The 19,202-nt window shown below is 43.5% G+C and overlaps 2 protein-coding genes across 3 annotated transcripts; one reads left to right on the top strand and one right to left on the bottom strand.

Annotated features, from left to right (window-relative positions):
* Positions 1 to 719: 719 nt before the first annotated feature.
* Positions 720 to 5,560, bottom strand: LOC133916850 (IQ domain-containing protein IQM4-like). Of its 2 annotated transcripts, none has more exons than XM_062360712.1 (10): positions 4,681 to 5,560; positions 3,669 to 4,247; positions 3,446 to 3,560; positions 3,005 to 3,070; positions 2,834 to 2,922; positions 2,660 to 2,750; positions 2,420 to 2,566; positions 2,198 to 2,290; positions 1,988 to 2,089; positions 720 to 1,862 (listed from the first exon to the last, which is right to left on the bottom strand). In XM_062360712.1, exons 2-10 carry the CDS (start codon positions 4,109 to 4,111, stop codon positions 1,134 to 1,136), a joined length of 1,875 nt encoding a protein of 624 aa, XP_062216696.1. In that variant the 5' UTR covers positions 4,112 to 4,247; positions 4,681 to 5,560; the 3' UTR covers positions 720 to 1,133. The 2 variants fall into 2 exon arrangements, with proteins under 2 accessions (XP_062216696.1, XP_062216697.1); XM_062360713.1 differs by having other exon boundaries at positions 2,906 to 2,922.
* A 5,683-nt stretch (positions 5,561 to 11,243) lies between these two features.
* On the top strand, positions 11,244 to 15,067 carry LOC133916849 (uncharacterized). Its single transcript, XM_062360711.1, has 3 exons — positions 11,244 to 11,534; positions 11,639 to 11,971; positions 14,363 to 15,067. The coding sequence occupies exons 1-3, from the start codon at positions 11,304 to 11,306 to the stop codon at positions 14,879 to 14,881; spliced, it is 1,083 nt and encodes a 360-aa protein (XP_062216695.1). The 5' UTR covers positions 11,244 to 11,303; the 3' UTR covers positions 14,882 to 15,067.
* Positions 15,068 to 19,202: the final 4,135 nt, after the last annotated feature.

Genomic DNA, 19,202 nt, shown 5'->3' with positions numbered 1-19,202 from the left:
TTGTATCTCATTTTCTAACCTATAATAATGTAAGTATTGTATGAAGGTTCCTAGCATTTTATTTGGTGGCAAAATAGTATAAGCTTGATAATGAAAACCAAAGATTTCCTCTACAATGACATCGATTCATATGTTTAAACACCCTCAAAGCCACAGAGAGGATTGACTTATTTGTATTCAACCTAAGTTATTATGTTATACTTTCGCAATATCTTGCTCATCATATTTCTTTTGTACATATTAGCAATTTTCTTATGACAAGTAGTTAGATTATTTTACTATGTTCATCGTACTTCATCTGCATTACCCTGTAGCTGGTCTGCATTGTTTAAGAATCTATCTGTCCTGTTTACTAATTGTCCTCCTAAGTCGAATTTTTCCCCTCTCATTCTCATTCCATCCCACCATATGTTTGTATCCGCTGACCATGTGTTTGTTATATTGCTTCACATGTCCAATTGATTAGTTTAAACCAACTGAGTAAATAATATACCATCAAATTTTGGGAATTCACTTGGTTAAAAAAAATGATCGTTGATACATAAATATTCTGCACAACCAAAATTATAAACTCCATGCGATATGAAGCATGGTTAATCGATGCAATAATATCTCTATGATAAATTACAATAGTACACAATATGAATACATTAAGAAAGCAAGGTTGAGAGAAAAAAAAAATGAGGCAAGATGAGCCAGACCCCTTCATAACTAAGCTCTAGAAAGAAATTTGAAATATATTTAACAAACTGAAAATATTATACGATCTTTTGTACTTTACCGATGCTCTACAAGAATTTGTGTATAGCTCTGACCATCTCCGTTAGTTACTCGCATAGCGCGTCAACGGGCATGCCGGTTTTCTAGTTATACTCGATTTTCGCAAAATTCACCTGACAAAAAACGAAATCCCAACCAAAGTACAAAGCAGGTATCTAGATAGTCTACCGAAAGAAAGCAAATGGATGAAATAAACACAGAGAAACTTGCAATAGTGTTCACCGTCACTGCCCTGCCGCCGCGCGCCTTCTTCGCAGGAGGTCACGGTCACAGGTGGTCACGACACAGGGACACAGGGAAACTGGCTAGCCATGAACTAACTATGGCGCGCCACCACGTACGTGCTCAGTGCTCTACGCTGCACCGTGCTGCAGCCGCGACGTAGGTGTCCCCATCGCGGCGTACAGCGGCGAGTCGAGACCACCCGGCGTCGGGGACACGAGTGGCGCGCATGGGCTCTGCCGGGGCGTCCCGAACCTGGCTGGCCCGGTGCCGCCCCGCGGTGACAGGCTCACCTGCTCCAGTGACCGGAACTGCAGCTCCGGCGGGTAGTCCCGGACGCACCCGATCCTCGGCCCAACACCGGTGGTCCACCGGAATGAGAGCTGGTTCCCGAGCTGGTACGAGTGCAAGGCCATCTTGGAGTTGATGCGGTGCAGGATCTTCTCCTGCGGCACCACCACCTCCTCCTCGCCACCCTCGCCGCCCTTGAACAGGTTCTCCTTGCAGAAGTCCAGGCAATCCCCGAACGCGCCCGCTCCTTGCTCCGCCGTCCCCCTGCCCATCCGGCTCTTGTTCACCGTCAGCCTCGGCGGCCGCTTGCGCTGCAGCCGGTTGCCTGACGAGGATCGCTTCATCACTGGCGTGCCTATTGCTGCTGGTGCGGTGGTTGTTGTATCGTTGCTTGTGGAAGGCGGCGTGGCCGGAGTGGCGGTGGCCGCGCCCTTGTCTTCATCAGCGCGTGGGGGTTGGGACTTGGTGTTTTCTTGCTTCTTGGGGTTGCTGCTCTCGGTTAGGTCAAATTGGGAGAGGCCTCTCCTGAGCCTGAGCCATTCATCCTCCTCACCTTCCGATGGGCTCAACTGTAGCGAATCCAACAGCCGAAACAACGTTCTTGTGTCAGAAAATATATTGATAGGACAGGCTTTTCTTTCTGGCATGTAACATAAATATGTAGCAAAATTAGCATTCAGATTTGTCTCGTCACCTTGACATTTGTAAGATCCACGTTCCTCTTCTTCAGATAGTTCATGAACTCCCGGAAGTTCACCTCTGTGGGACGATAGTGCCCGCTATGTGGCCACACAGCCTGAAAATCAAGTTTAACTGAATTAGAATTCAGAAAGGTGAGTTTGGTGTTGTACAAATTAAAAAAGGAAAAACTACGAGCCTGGTAGAAATCTAGCGGTTCGCAAACCTTTAGAATTCCATTCTCTACAATCAGTCTGCCGGCAGCAGATGTGGCTCCACCAGCAAGGAAGCTGGAGTGCTGAAACGTGCCCTTGTTCTTCTGCAACAATGTGGTTGTATCATTAGTTCGAGGTAAGCTCCATGGTTCAAGTACTATCGAAGTAAACAACTGACAAATACTACTCTTCTCTATCTGGTTAAGGCTTCGAGGTGGTGTGGTTGGACATACCGTGCCGATGTATAGAACCCTCGTTGTGCTCAACACGAAGATCCATTTTGAATCTCTGGGGCCCTCAGATGTGTCGATGATCTTGCGGCTCAGCTTGTACATCATCTTTCCGTCCTCAACCATGACCTCATAGAACTCCCTTTCTTTCTGCACAAAGTAACAAATCATCTACTGTTCAGATATGCAGCCTTTTCCGCTTTGAGATTTCAGATTCATTGTTGTGCAGGTTGAAACACTTACTGGGCCAAGATACCTGATGCATTGCTGCAGCAGCTTCCATCTTGGGCAGTGGTCCTCAATATTGACCTCCTTTCCTTCTCCTACATCCAACCTATTAAAACATAATTTCAGAAAACATTAACTTTTTTTTCTTCTGGTTTGGAGACAGCTTTAAAAGTTCCGCATGAACTGTACCAGTAGAAGAAAGGCTGTTTGCTCTCACAGTGTAGCCAGTGTTGGTAATAGTAGTGGAGGTTGTGACCATACCGATGTCGAGGGTCAATCTGTCCATGAAACATGAATGGGTTGTAATCTGTGATGTTCTTTCATGAGCTAGTGTTTGAAGGGAATCTTTTTTATGCATACTGCTTCGAGCCAGTGTTGCAGTGCGAGCTTCTGAGCCTTTTCATCCTTGGAAAGACCTTTCCCTACCTGAAGCAACAACACAAAAACTTATTCAGTAGTACTAGAACAACGATATGCCAGTAGTCCTTTGGAAAACAGACTGCATCATTTCCGCAGTTTGGTATATCAGCATCATAGTACAACATATAGTAATATTGCCACATTAATGATGGTATTCAGTAAAACAAAACCACCAACCTTACCAGTAACAGCAGTACAAAATTAGTTTGACCAGTTCAGTTTACCAAGTTCACAATATTATCAAAACAATCAATATCAATGATAGGATCACAATAATGCCAACAGTTCAGTATAAGACCATTATACTATAGCGCACAACAGTGCTAGCAGTTCTCTGTACCAAGCTCTTAATTAGCATGATGTGTAAACATGTGAATTTACCTTGGCAGCCCTCATTCTAGCACGGGACCATCTTGAGAGGGCCGACTCCGGCTTCTCTACCTCAAAGAATGACACTGAACTGCGCTTGAGCAACGCAAAATCAAGTAGTTTCCACCTGGATTCAACATCACAATTCACAAAATTCAAGCATCATTACCCAAATGTCCAAAACACACTGTATCAAGTATGACAATGCATGACTAGCACATGGAATAGTACAAACCAGCGTTGTTCAACAAGAACAGCACAATCAGCAAGCTGCCGCCTTGTCCTGAAACTCTTGTACACCTTCTGCACCCTAATTGCTGCAGCCTGATGCTTCGGGCCGACCATCCCAATCACCGGAGAATTTGGTGGCAGGTTTTCCGTGGGCCCATATCTTGGCTGGCTGGTAAGCTTGTGATTGCAACTCTCCTTGTCAGGTTTAGGACTCACCGTGGATAGCGTAGTTTGAATTTTAAGTGGACCACCCTCCCTTTTTTCGAAGCTTAAGCCTCTTACAATGAGCCTCTTGGAGGTCAGGGCATCGAGCAATGCCGGTGGCGACTCAAGGGTCTCTAGTGTGCTGAGATTGTCAAAGCTTAGAGACCGGACAAAGAGCCTGTCCATATCCTCATCATCCTCTGGCAGGTAGTCATCTGGTGGGTATGAGATTGACAGCCCCATTTTCCTGATTGAGAACTGTGCGACAGTTCTCTTTCGTCTGCCCTTTTTCCTATTGTTTCCTCTGATATGCCTTGCTGCTTCTGTTACTTATTTGGATCTCTTCAGCGGCTGTGTTCTTTATGAGTGCTTTGACGCCCTGTGTCAAGAAGGAAAATTAAGGGACATCAAAATATCAAATGTAATGTAGGTGACAGATATGACTTTTTCTTTCGTTATCTGCAATCTTATCAAGGGACATCAAGTATTGGTTCTGTGAAATGTTCCCGTATAAAATCTCTTATGATATTTTTTCTGTAAATGTTCAGAGGTAGATGCCAAGAATAGAAGAAAAAAGAGGCCAAGAAAATCTGGGAATAAGTACTCTAGAAATGAAAAAAGAGGTCAATAAATCCGAAACGAAATGCCAACTACAAAAGTAACATGTATATCTCAAAATGATGCATTTCATCCATTTTCTTGATAAATGCACCTTGTTTCAACATAATGCAATATAAACCAAGAAACCAAATACATCAAGGAAAGGAAATTCTGTAATAGAAATCAAATAACTATCAACTGTACCTCCTTACCTTCAATGTTCTTGCACCATTCATCCAATAGAACCTCTTGAGGAGAGCTCTGTGAGGAAGAAGTCTGAAAAGAAACAGCAAAATTTGCAGGGCAAATGGGATTAGATTTAGGAAACACCAAGCATAACCGGTAAATGGCTAATGACCACGCAATAAGGGCAGGTGGCAAAAACACGACGGTGGTTTGTCTCAGGTCTTGACCCTATAAATAACATAGCAAGGCTTGAGGTCCCTGAATGTTCTTAGGGAGAAAAAAAAGATATACCATTTGTTGTTGTTAAAAATAGGCAGCACTCAAAAAACACGACATGTGTATAACAAGAAGCGTAGAACTCATATTGCCTAGTGACAATCATCACAGGAGCAGCATCCGTTGCTAAGCATTCTCGTGGCGCAGCACAGGAACAGTTCCAGCACCGTGACTCCAATGCCTGCAACACATTCGAGGTGAAGGAACTAGTGCACCCACCGGGCCAGATTAGCAAGCTATTGCCTCACGAACATTTCACCGAACACCTCATGTGCATTAACAACATAGCAAAATATATTTCTACACTCCGTCCACATCAAGCATCCATGCTTCCAACAACACTGGTGAATGCGCTGCGGAAACATTTGGAATTTCGTACCTGGCTTCCAGCCTTCTTGTTCGGTCATCTTCTCCACTTCCTTGTATAACTAGCTATTCTGCACTTTGCAAGCCAGCACTATGATCCATGCTCGCGCGCTTTTCCCTCTCATCTGAGGAAGGAAATAGCGCACAAGCTGCATCGGCCCCGCCAACTTCTGATCCTGCTCGTTTGCGGCAGTGGTCCGCACGCGCATTCCATGAGCACATGCATCACGGTTGCAAGCTTCTGTCTGTTATAAGGCATGGTAGGGTCTCTCGCTCGCCTGCATTTTAATCTGGAATTTATATAATAAAATAAAATTAGTAAGGTCATTCATGTTAATAACGTGACTAGTTTTATTTTATAATATTTTTTATTAAAATTTAATCTCTTTAGTTTTTATGAGGTTAATGTCCTTTAGTTACAAAAGGTATAGATTTATATAAAAAAAATTATATTAGTGGAAAATAAATTATTTATAACTAAATTTATACCCAAATCATATACACGTATTAGTTGGATTTGTATATATTTTAATTACCTGTCAAAATTATACGTCAGGTATAGGCAGTACTATCAAAATCAAAATAGATTTGCCTTATCTTCGTGTTGAATCTTATCTGTCTACTTGATGTGATGATCTTGAGTTACATGATGCTTTTTAATTTATTATTTTAGTAAATTTTTTAATTTTTTTTATTTTTATTATGAATTTTAGCTATTGATTAATTGTATTTTACGTGGACTTTTTATTTAGGTATTTAATTTTTATACTAATTTGATTTTTTATAAGACTATATTTGATATGGATCGTTATTTTTTTTCTACTCTAACCCTATTTTTTAATTATTAATTTTATTTTATTTGAACTCATTATTTAGATATTTTGCTTCTCAAACTGTATGAAAATTTGAACTGCTAATTTTTTATTCCGAATTTACATATTTAGACTCTTTGGTTTTTGAATTAGCTATTTATTAATTGTATTTGATATGGACTCTTTAGTTTACTCTAAACCGTTAGATGTTCATAAAATAAATGATATATATATCTTTTTCGATTAATGTGAGAATTTCGAACTTTGAGAGCGAACGCGGTGCTCATTTTTCATCTCAAATAATAATATAATAGATTTTAAATCTCTATTTTTAGTTTAAATAAAATAGTTTAGAAAATAATTTTTACTCTAAAATAAAAATAAAATGACTCACCCATAGCTCTTGCTCTGCGAATTCTTAGAGCTAAAATACCCCCACTCAAAAAAATTGCGAGCTGAGCTCTGACAAAGGACAAACAGAGCCTAAATCCGGAAGATGCACCACTGAGGGATGGATAGTTACTTTCTCCTAAGATAATTTGCATATGTGTATATTTTTATTTTTAAAAATAGCATAAATATGTGTCTGCTTTCAAAATTAAAAAAAAAATATACGTTTGTTACCCACTGTATGGGCTGACGTTGAGGTTTAGTAAAAGCCATTCGATTGATCAGAAAGAATGCCAAAATGATGGAATCACTTATTGTAACTACTAATTTACATTGCATGAAAGCAACCAAATTACTTAGTTATTAAAAAAGGTGTTTTTCTAATGAGTCCTGGTAAAGCTCCCGAACAACATATTTTTTTTAAACGAGGTCCTCGTAATAGGACATAAAGACTCTTTTTTATTTTACACGAAGACACTGGGAAAGATTGGTTAAAAAATGTCGGTTGTTGACTAAGGTGAAGTCATAGTAAGGTAGTTGTAGGAGAACCTGTGGCTAAATTGAATCCTTCATGGTGGAAATGCCTCATATTACCTAGAACAAGTCATGGACTTTTTCAATAAAAGGCACTTCCACATGATAACTCCACTAAAAAAACGAGAGGCATCTTTCCTTATGATCTGGTAGTTCACACATGTGTAAACTTTTTTTAATCTCTTTCTGAGCCAGAGCTAAAGTAGCTCTTAAGACCTTTTTTAGACCTCAAAATATCAAATGAACAATTTCTTTCTCTTAGACCACATATAAGAAAAAACCAATGAGGTTGTCGAAATTATTTGCAATAAGATATTAGCTACAATCAATCTGATTTTCTTGTTCTTGAAAATATTTTATCTGTCTTGCAGTAGAGAATTGAGAATTTTCAGATTGTTAAAAGGTGCTGGAAGGAGGATATATTTTTTCGTTTTTAGTATGGTTAGGATTTGTTATTTTTATGTGAAATAACTGAAGAAAATATAATACTTATTTTTGCTTAGGGGCCTACTGCCTATTAAGAACCAAGCGCCCGTTGTACGGGTGATTAATATGGATTTCCCGCTCCGTACAGCGGAGGATATTTAATGTGGCATGTCAACATGGAGAGCAGAGATTCTTCTCCCATGCCTAGTGCCAGCAAGTGATCTATTGGCTTACTCACAGCGTACTTAACGAATATTAGATTGCAAAGAGAATCACCTGCCTGATATTTTGCTAATTTTGAAAATAGGCACATATTTCTGCTAATTTTGAAAAAAAAATATATATATATATAAATAATCCTCCGAAGACGCGTGTTATTTGGTTCAATGAGCCCAGGAAGACAGGAAATCGAAGGCCCATGTTTGTTCCCAGTATGGGCTTCGGTGGCCTATCTATGGCCCATGATTATCTCTGGCCTTCACTGCTGCATAAGCCTTCTCCTGTTGTCTCTCTCCGGATCAGAGTTTGTGAAGCTCTTCTTCTGCAGGAAGGTCGGCAGTGAGAAGTTTTTTTTTAATCTGAATGAGACAGCGTAATTCGTTGCTTAAAATGGTGAGGAAATGAAGGTATACGAGCACAACCGAACGAGCAAGTTGGTAAAAATTAGTAACCATGAGACACTTCAGAGTTACTAAAGATCAAGCCAGTCACAAACATAACAAATGTCACCAGAATTGTATCAAGTGTATTTTTTTTTAAAAAGAACAATATGAAATAAGTTAATGTCCGGCCAGTTCATGTGATGATGACACAGTCACAAACTTTACATTCTCAATCACACTGAAGCATATGCAAATACTCTAAGGTCTTCTCTAGATTCTGCCAAACAGCACTGAAGCTTCATGAAAAGGACATGCCCTCCTCCAATCTGTTATGATGGACTTGAACTCACATGAATCATGGCCCGATCGCTGCCTCCTCCTAGAAACAGGTACCATGCCAATTGTAATTTCGTTATGTCACTTCAAGGGTAGATCAGGCCAAGCAGAGAGAGCAGCGACCATGCCATCATTCTGACAGTAACACGGAAACTGATATTCTCGCGTAATGCACAATGCAGGTAGCTGATGGTATCGTTGTCATCCATCCTTATTGGATAATCTTGCAGGTTAATGGACTAAACATTCAGATCGTACATTAGGATCTAATCAGGTACTCCAACATTGGATAGCCGAATCTGGTTGCAGGGACGGAACACAGAAGGAAAAGCTTAGGTTTGCTCTGAATATTTTCTTTTTAAAAAAAAGACCTGCTATGAGCATAACTGGTGTATACATTGAAGTGCTCAGGTGCCAAAAACATTGTTGGGGGGGGGGGGGGGGTATAAATTGAATTCTGCTTACTGCTGCTTGGCCAGCAACTGAGCCCAGCAATAAAGCACGCAACCATTATATCAGGCATTCAGAAATGGCCCTGTACCCCCCTGAAAAGACAGTACACTTCGCATTGCTGGAATTCAGAGAAATCATTGGGGATTCAGAACTGGCCAGATTTAAAGTGAGATTTGACTCGTCAGCGAGCTAGGGAGAAAGGTGCCCACAAGATCATTCACTACTACTGCTGCTGCTGTATACTTCTCTGTCATACTTCCTCTGTTTTCACTATTACTACTACTACAGAGAAGTTCCATGAATTCTTTGTTTCTGATTTGGATAGCCATCTTATATTTACTAATTGGAGGCTCCTTTTGGTGCCTCCATATTAATCCTAGAAAAATCTTAAAAATTCTCATAAAAAAGCAAAACATCCGACCGTCGAATTGATTGATTGACTAACTGTAACCATATATCAACAACTAGAAGAAATAAAAGATTAAAAAACAAATCAGAGTCCAACTCTAAGACTACTTCCTTCCTGATCTTTCCTTCTTCTTTTTTATAGATATCCTTTGTCCAACAAGGTTACGTTAGCAAACTCCAACTTAGTTACGTTAGCAATAAACACACTTTTCCAAATCAATTAAAATATGCCAATTAAATATACGTATAATCAAATATTACAAAATTAAAACAACAGAACGCAAACATATACGGATTATCACATAAAAGTAATATCAAAGAATTTATAATGTATTTAAAAATAATAATATGAGATACGGTGACAATATTAAAAATAATAATAATTTCAAAAAATCAAGAAACAAATAAAAATCAATTTGCATAACACATAAAATGAAAATTATAAATTAGATCTATTCACAAATAATAAATATGATTTCAATATTATGAATAAAAATTACATTTATATTTTATATTCTAATATTTAAATATAAATAGCTGATGTATCTTAGCATACAATTATTATTAACATAAATATCTAAAATTCAGTTGTATGCTAAATTTCTAGCCTGTGCAATCGCACAGGTTGATGCGCTAGTGGATATAATATAAACACACGCTTCTCTAGCTTGGCCGTTCAGAGTCCAGACCAGTCAAGAAACGCATTACGCATCTCGATACAGCAAGGAAATCTTGAAGTGTAAGTCCGGGCCCGTGTTGTTTCTCCGTGGCGCCAAGTGCATACACTGAACAAAGACCCAACCAAATTAAAAAGAAGACTGGATTGACAAAGAGATGTGAAAATCACCGGAGTCTAGGACCGATCGATGAAAAAGTTACGTGCACGCACGCTCGATTCGTTTGTTGCCGAGTCGCGGTCGTCTCGTATTTCCAGCGCTCCGGAAGCCCCAGCTCAACCATCCGCGCATAAATGCGACTCCCCAGTCCCCACTCGGGCATCGCTTGCTTGCACGAGTTGCAGGGTCGCCGTCGTGCAGCTGAAAGCGCCTCGCCATCGATGCTTGCTGCTGCAGGCTAACAGGGACTACGTTACCGACATGAGCCATGCAATGCGGCAATAGACATCTAGGAATTGAACGAAGCAGCCACATCAACGAAATCCCATGTCCCCAGAACAGAGAGCCCGGTGCTCTGAAAACGACGTCGATCTCGGAGCAGACGTGCGTGCTACGGATCATCATGAGTTTGTCACTGACGTGTGAGCCTGGTCTAGCGGTGAAATCAGGGATTTCGTTGATAACAAACAGGACCGACCACAACTGTCGTTGAACAGCACGAGCGGCGGCGCAACATCCACTGATCGTCTATCGCGCAGTTGCACGCTAGCTAGCTAGCTAGCTATGGTTTCGCATGTTAACCTGCAAAGCCGTACGCTCGAGTCTGTCAAGGATGCGTTTGGAACGCAAGAATTTCACACGAGACGGTTCAGTTCCTGCACGAATTAAGAAACATCTCGTGCGTTGCAAACTGAACTTGGGATTCGTTGATCTGAACGGCATCACCGTATCAGACTATCAGCAGCAGGATGCGCCGGGCGAGCAGAGCTGAACTGGGCGGGCAGCCTGGCGCTGGGGAGGAGGATCCCAGTCGCGGATTCGCCGCGGCTGCTGCCTGCCTCAGCTCAGCTTCCACGCCACCAACAACAACTCCACCAAGCGCGAGCGAGCGAGATTTTGACCGCTGCCCAACCCAACACCGTTTCCTCCTCCCAATTCTTGCCTCCCTTGAACGCTCCCCCACTCCCCTCCCTTTCCCCGCACTCCACACGCGCGCCCAACCAAAATATTCCCACTGACGCCTGGACCCATCCGCGCTGAGGTCCCACAAGTCAGTCATGCCGACCGTTAGGCAGATCGTACGCGTTACGTGCTTGCGAGTTGCACTGCGCGTAAGCTCCCCTCCCTCCCCTTATAACGAGAAGCAACAGCAGCGACAAACTCGCGCGGCAGCCTGACACAGAAGCTAGAGAGAGAGAGAGAGAGAGAGATGAGATCAAGGGTGGCGCTGGAGCCGCTGGCGGAAGAGCCCGGTGGCGGGGAGGAGGAGGCGACGCGGCGGCGGTCAGGCCTCCACGCGGCGCTGCACCGGTGGGCGCGCCTCCTCTCCGGCGGTACCGCCGGGGACGACTCCCGCCCGGCCGCCGACCTCCGCGTCCTCCTCTCCGTGCTCGCATGCCCCCTCTCCCCAGTCCCCCTCCTCCCCCGCCTTCCCCGCCACGTACGCATCATACACGCATCAACCATGCTGCGCCTGTGGCCCTGTGTACGCACGCGTTTGCTTTGCTTAGAGTGATCACGATGTGTCTGGCCGTGTCCGTGCAGGTGGCGTCGTCGGCGCAGTACATAATCGAGCAGTTCAGGGCGACGACGGGGTGCGGGAAGCTCGAGGGCGCCGTGAAGAGCATGTACGCGGCGGGGCGGGTGCGGCTGACGATGCTGCAGGATCCCAGCGGCGGGAGCAGCGTCGGCGGGCGGGGCCACGAGGGGAGATTCGTGCTGTGGCAGCTCGCGCCCAGCATGTGGCTCGTTGAGATGTCCGTGGCCGGGCAGCACGTCGCCGCGGGCAGCGACGGCCGCGCCGCCTGGCGCCGCACGCCCTGGCTCGGCGCCCACGCCGCGCGCGGCGGCTCGCGCCCCCTCCGCCGCGCACTCCAGGTTGGCACTCCCTCTCCCTTCTCCTCTGGCGCGGTGCCGCTGGCATTGTTGCATCGTGAAGCCATATTCCTTTTTTTTCGTTCGCCTTTTCTCGTCGCTTTGCCGATCACCATGGCATGCCTCGCATGCACAGTGTTACTACTAGCTAGCCTGGCCCATGAAAGGTGGGCCCCACTGGCGCCATTGCTTTTCTCTGCTTTCGCATGCCATCGAATAGCCTTCTGCTTTTGCGCACGCCCTTTCGCTTTGCGATACATCAGAGAAAGAAAGAAAAAGGACAAGATCCATTAAACAACTGGATGCGATGAAGAATCTTTGTTTGAAGGCACTTGGATACATGTCACATATGGCCACTGCACAGTTTTCATCTTGGGATCTGGGGCTGGTAGGCTGCTTCTGCTGCATGCCACATTGTTGATGTCATGATTGCCTCATGCCAAGCTCTCCTTTGAGTTGTGCAGGAGCAGGAGAGAGTCGGGACTCTGGAGTCTGAATTCCTCCTAACTGTCTCTGTTTGACCTGGAGAGAGGGCATTAGTTAGTAGTGTGAGATTAGCCTGCCTTTGCATCCATCACATGGGGATAGATTATCTCTGTCTGGGGGCTGCTCTTTTATAAAGTGCCTAGGGTGAGATGTCTGAATGTTTGTTTGATCACTGGTCTTGAGTTCATCATTAACATAGATTAGCTACTTAAATTGTTTATGCTTATCCTGGGCAACTTGGCAAGTGGTACCTGTTTTTTAGTATATAGGTTCTTGCTGAGCAGCATGAACGTATATGTCAGTGTCCTGGTGGGAGCTGACTGAAACAAGTTTATGTTTTGTTGAACAATTTGACAAGGAGAATACAAGTCGTTTGTCTACGAAAATGCATTAGTACTTCCTTTTTGGGGAATCTCTAGCTATGAAACAGTGTTCCCAATCCTCTAAAAGAAAATAAATTTAGATTTTGTGATCTTATTTGGTTAGACCGATTGAGTCTTCTCTCTCAGTTGAAATTTATAGCAGAACTAAAGCATAACCACCTTGGCGGTAGGAAAATTGGGAGCTGAGGTCATAGTCTGATTCTCAAAATCTTCATGCTCACCGAACGTTTTAATAAATTCTGCAGAGTAGTTTGTGATCTTATTTGATTAGACCGATTGAGTCTTCTCTCTCAGTTGAAATTTCTAACAGAACTAAAGCATAACCAGCCTGACGGTAGGAAAATTTTGGGAGCTGAGGTCATAGTCTGATTCTCAAATCTTCATGCTCACCGAATGTTTTAATAAATTCTGCAAAGTAGTTTATATCTGATCAAGCCTAACTGTCTGAATGTTGGATCGATGAGGCCTATGTATTAATTAATTGGTGGAGTCCTTTCTTTAGGCTTATAATTAGGCCAACTAGACAATGGAAATTAGTCAAGTGAGCATAGGCTTTTGTTGACTAGTTTGATGAAGCAAAGCATGCAATTTGTTCAGTCTTCTTGGGCATTAGAGGTTTTATTTTCTGATCATGCAATTGGCTGAAAACCAGATCAGTGCTTCTCATATTTGTGTACACCCTACTTGTCCAATCTCATCCCATGACTCCAAAAGTTTCACCAAATCCATGTAGAAATAGATAGCAAATGTACAGAGTGCCCCACTTCAAAATGTATTTAACTATTTATGCTGGAGGCTTGTACGGATGCAGCACATATGTTGAGTCTCTTAGCTGTTTGTACTATGATAGCATGATAGAGAAAAAAATTTGTACAACTGTGCTTTATTTAGTAGTACTGCACTATCATATGAGCACTGTCCTCTGTCCGATTCCAATAAATTAAGTTGTACTGACATGTTTTTTACCTAAACCCAGATGTTGGCATGACACAAAGAATGCACTGCCAGTTCCCCCTTAAATGTTTCATATTTCATTGTCCACGGTGATTAAAGTTGAAAATTCTGAATTTTTTCCCCATATAGAATTATGAGATATAAAAATTTCAGAGCATCAACATATGCACTTGGGCACACTCAGATTACCATTTTCTTGGAGAATCTGACCTACTCATCTGAAATTTGCTGGTCCTAGAGCACCAAACACATGTGTGCCAACTAGCTAATCTGTTTATCTGCTCAACTTCACTGGCATCGTGTGCCTAACATAAGCATTCTGGTATTGTTGCTGTGCTCTGTCAATTTGATAGTGTCAAAATGGATGAGAAACTGTACATTTTTTCAGTTTTGATAGTGTCAAATGTTTCGTATGCCAAGAAACTGTACAAGTTTTCAGTTTTGACCCAGACAAATTCTTGCAGAGTCACACTGGTCTCATGGTCAAATGGTGATGCGATGAGTAAACGAGCTTACCAAAATATCTGATCATTTACATGTTCACTAACAGTGAACTCATCTGTGCGTGCAGGGCCTGGACCCAGTGATGATCGCGTCCATCTTCTCGACGGCCGAGCACGCCGGCGAGAAGCAGGTGGACGGCGAGGACTGCTTCGTGCTGCGCCTGAACGTGGGCCCCTCGATGCTGTCGAACTGGAGCGATGGCACGGCGGAGGTAATCCGGCACGGCCTGACGGGTTTCTTCAGCCAGCGCAGCGGCCTCCTGGCGCGACTGGAGGACTCTCAGCTGACCCGGATCCAGGCCCCCGGCGCGACGGCCATGTACTGGGAGACCACCATCGCGTCGACCGTGTCGGACTACCGCGCCGTGGACGGCGGCGTGGCCATCGCGCACGCGGGGACGTCCACGGCGCACCTCGCTCGGTTCGGCGTGGGCGTGCGCGCCGCGCGCGTGGTGACTCGGATGGTGGAGTCGTGGACCATCGACGACGTGGCGTTCAACGTGCCGGGGCTGGGACCGGACGCCTTCATACCGCCGGAGGAGGTCAGGAGGAGCCGCTCCTACGGCGCCCTCGCCGCCGGCAAGTGAACTCGGCCGTCAAGGTTCAGTCGTGTGTGTAACATAGTCTGCATGGAGAGAGGGAGGGAGAGAGAGCTCCGTAATTTCGTCTGTCTTCCCTTTGTGACTTGTGAGCGAGCGTGGCATAAAAAATCGTGCATGTACATATGTGTACTTGATTTACTCAGCAGTAATAATCACACCAAAATTCTAATCCTCTTTGAATCTGTGATACCAGTTTTCTGGATACACATGGTGTACTGAAATGAACAAACATTTGTGCATTTGGTAATGCAGTTCAAGTATTCTGAGAATGCAAATCCTAGTTTGTCTTGGGGTTGTAGACCGATTCAGCTAAGCACACATCTCCAGGGGTTAGGTTCTGTTTAACCTTTTTACTCTGTCCTTACTGGAAGTATCTGTCAATCTGCATGTTAGCATGTAAGTTGTATTTGTGATCTGCATAAGATGCTGTATAGATTACTACCAGTATACAATAGGATAGCAAAAGTCAGTTGTCACTTTGGAAGTTGGTTTGGGTGGTTCTTGGATGGTTGGCACTTGACATTGTCTGCAAACGACCGGCATTAGCACGCTGGACTTTTCTGCCCAAGCTTTACTGCTTCTACAACTGCGCCATGCCTCCTTCACTGTAACCGCTTGTTCGCTTCTCCTTGTCCTGAGCCGCTGTCTCCTTGCGCCTGGCATCAGCACTTGCGTGTGTTTCCAGGCGATCACGTCACCATAAGCACACGGGGGCCTCGTCCGGGATGCGGCGGCCGAGTTGCACTTGCACCGGTGACCGTTCTGTTGCTTGACTTGTCCAGGCCATTCCTCCGCTGTAACTTTGCAATTTGAGGTAGCGCTGTATCTGATCCTGTAACAGTATCAGTCTGAATTCTTCTGTTCTTGCCATGGAGCCAATGCAATTTTGCAACTCCTGGAACTTGCAATGGCATCACAACTGTGATCGATCTTGCGATATAATAACAGTTTTGATGTCTGTGAACACTTGATAACTACTACATGCAAGTATGCTCAGTATACATTCACAGTGTCTAGCCGATCTGATCGGGCCAAGGCCAGCATTGCCTCCTCTCCTGCAGGGGACAATCAGCATACGAATGCGTTCACTGCTCATCGAGGCAGAAAGTTGGCACTTGGCACATGGCGGTCCTTCCATGTTATACATCAGCAGCTCGAGCGCTTGATGGATCGAGCTTGGCTTGGCCGCCGGTCCTCGGAGACGAACGCACCATGTCATTCGTGTCTGGTCCCTGCTCTTGTGGATCAAATCACATGTCGAAAATGTCTATGGGTTGCAAGTTGTTGTAAAAATCGCTACCTACTGGCCTACTTCTGTGAGTTCTGTCTCTGTGCGAAGAAAGCGTCGGCAAAATGTTTGAGGTGAATGGCTTTCAAAAAAAATGTTTGAGGCGAAACGGTAAAACAGTCCGATGTAATCTTCGCGTGCCATGTGCAGTTTTTGTTTTTTTAGGAGGATGTGTTGTGCGATTCAGGAGATGCTCAGTACCGAGTATCCAGTACTAGTGCGTGATACTATCAAATCAGAACTTATGTCGCGGCAATGATACGACAGGAAACGCAACTACATAATGTGTTATACACACGATGTCTATGTATGTCATCTATAGCTGCTCTGAGATTCGAAAATGCCATGGGAACTTTTTCTTTACTTTCTCGTTTTGCTTTGAGATTCATACGGTGAAATGTTCGGATGGCTGAGATAAGTATTATGTACACTAGTGTATCAATCTGTGTGACTACACAGACTAAAAATTTAACTTACGGCTGAATTATAGATATTTGTGTTAATAATAGTTGTATGCTAAGATACATTAGCTATTTACATTTAAATATTAGAATGTAAAATATAAATATAATTTTTTTATAATATTGGAATCATGTTTATTATTTGTGAATAGATCTAATTTATAAATTTTATTTTATGTGTTATGCAAATTGATTTTTATTTTTTTTTGATTTTTTGAAATTATTATTATTATTAATGTCGTCACCGTATCTCATATTATTATTTTTGGAAATACATTATAAATTTTTTGATATTATTTTTATGTGATAATCCATAATATGTTTGCGTTCTGTTGTTTTAATTTTATAATGCTTTATTCCACGCATATTTAATTGTCATATTTTAATTAATTTGGAAAAATATGTTGATAGCTAACGTAACTAAGTTGTAGTTTACTAACGTAACTTTGTTGAACAAAAAGTACCTACAACAAAGAAAAAAGGAAGAAAATACAAGACAAGAAGTAGTCTTAAGGTTAGACTCTATGATATGTTTTTTAATCTTCTATGTTGTTTCGTCCGATTGTTAATCCATGGTTATAGTTAGTCAATCAACCATTTTGACTATTGAATGTTTTGTTTTTTTAATCTCTAGAATTTTTCTAGATTAACGTGTAGACACTTAAAAAGAGCCTCCAATTATACCATATTAAGAGAATTTCCCTTCCATGGACTGTATCTTGTTTTTTTTTTTTTGCAACGGAATCAGCAGTTGACGGCACTGGAACATGACTGTGCGGAGCTCCTCTGTAACCATGCTAATGACACCCTCTGAAACCTCCACGTCGAGCCCCGAAACCACCTCGGTGTCCATACGGGTGTCGCGGCCAGCCGCGTCCCTGACCATGAAAGTTCCCTCCGAACCCGGGATTGAAACCCTGTCCTCCATGGAAAAAGCCTCCACGGTATCCACCACAATCTCCGTGACCATACCCGAAACCTTGATTGTACCACCATAACCAGCACCATTGTAAAAGCCATTGCTTTCCGGGCCAAACCCTCCACGGCCACCATGGCTTCCTCCACGAGCAGCACCCCCATCTTGTGCGCCCCTACCCCGGTTGCAGTGTTGTCCATACCTGGTTTGACCACTGAAACATAAGTTGGCCGGTTAGGATTGGCCGGAACAGAGATCAGAGTTGATGAAACGTATGGTTGCCGCCGTGATGACTTTGCCAGATGTAGCCACGTGAATGCCTGAAACCCTAGGAAGCTTTCCCGGCCGTGCGAAAAACTTCCCCAGGCTCGGTAGCAGATGGAACGGGACATCCTTGGACCCACAAGGAATCATAACTATGGGCGAGATTTTAGGCTTCAGTTTCGGTCCAGCAAAAATGCCATCCAAAGGCCTAGGCCCACTCGTATTCAAAATTTGAACTCGTGTCTTCCTTTCCTCCGATACCTGAACACCGTCACCGAGAGCCTCTGGCGGCTCTGATCTCTCTCCGCTCGAACCGGAGATCTTTGAACGTCGATCAGTCACCATAATATCTCCCAGAGCCCGCCTCAGCGATACCCTCGGTGGTGGAAGAGGACCGCGCCATGGCTTGCTTCCACACGGACGATGCCACAGCACCGCATGGACGATCTTTCGAGCCAAAGTCCACCGGGAATTCTCGCCACCAGGAGGTGTATCTAGCGCACTCACCTTCTCACAAACTGACGGGCTATCTAGACTCTTCTCTGCCTTAACCACATCTTCCATGGTGTAACCCACACTGACAGCAGTCTTCACCAAGCTATCCGTTGAAATCGAATTCACCTCTTCCGCATCACTATCCTCTTCCTTTTTAGAACCTCCTGCAATCGACCAGAACCTTGGTATAGTGCTTCCTGATCTCATCCCATGGAGTGGATCCGGGTTGGTATGTCCAGCAAGATGAGATCTAACTGGCGTCCAATTTCCTCCATCTTCACCATCGGTGATCTCCTGGACCTGCTGCAATGTCTCCTCAACCGCATGTTCTGATGCCTCCCTCAGGATCTCAAGACCCCTCCTGCACCTTGCCTCCGCCTCAGCTTCGATTTCCACCTCCGACGAATTCGAGCCTATTCGCCTTCTGGCCACCTGTGCTAAGGTTAGCCACCGTCCCCTCATTCACCAGTCCATCATAATCACTCTTGTTAACTTGGACATTAAAAATGACACTGCAACTGTATGGCCAGATGTTATTTTTATTCTCTGGCCAAAAAAGGATGAATTTAGTAGAAATACGTGTCTGTTTTATTTTTTTAACAAAAATAGCCCGATCAGCAGGCAATAAATATAAATCAATACTATATCCTAACGGTGGAGGAATCGACGCACTCTTAGGGCTCTGCTACTGTAGCAGTGGGTCCTATATATGTATATATGTATATACATATAGGTATACATGTATACATATATATGTATATATACGTATACATATATATGCAATTTTCTTTTTCGAGAAATTCTAGAAAAATGTCGAAATGAATATTAGTTACATTAATAAATCAGCTGAAAAAAAATCTAAAATGCAAAGAAAAATATCTA

Source organism: Phragmites australis, chromosome 4 (assembly GCF_958298935.1).
Source record: "Phragmites australis chromosome 4, lpPhrAust1.1, whole genome shotgun sequence".
In the NCBI taxonomy this organism is placed as follows: domain Eukaryota; kingdom Viridiplantae; phylum Streptophyta; class Magnoliopsida; order Poales; family Poaceae; genus Phragmites; species Phragmites australis.
The sequence above is the reverse complement of the archived record's forward strand: the minus strand, read 5'-3'. Positions and strand labels throughout refer to the sequence as shown.

Coding starts and splice junctions, on each gene's coding strand:
- LOC133916850 (XM_062360712.1), bottom strand. CDS start 4,111: ATGGGGCTGTCAATCTCATACCCACCAGATGACTACCTGCCAGAGGAT. Junction 2,923..3,004: donor TGCAACACTGGCTCGAAGCA/GTATGCATAAAA, acceptor TTTCATGGACAG/ATTGACCCTCGACATCGGTA. Junction 2,567..2,659: donor GCATCAGGTATCTTGGCCCA/GTAAGTGTTTCA, acceptor TACTTTGTGCAG/AAAGAAAGGGAGTTCTATGA.
- LOC133916849 (XM_062360711.1), top strand. CDS start 11,304: ATGAGATCAAGGGTGGCGCTGGAGCCGCTGGCGGAAGAGCCCGGTGGC. Junction 11,535..11,638: donor TCCCCCGCCTTCCCCGCCAC/GTACGCATCATA, acceptor GTGTCCGTGCAG/GTGGCGTCGTCGGCGCAGTA. Junction 11,972..14,362: donor CCCTCCGCCGCGCACTCCAG/GTTGGCACTCCC, acceptor CTGTGCGTGCAG/GGCCTGGACCCAGTGATGAT.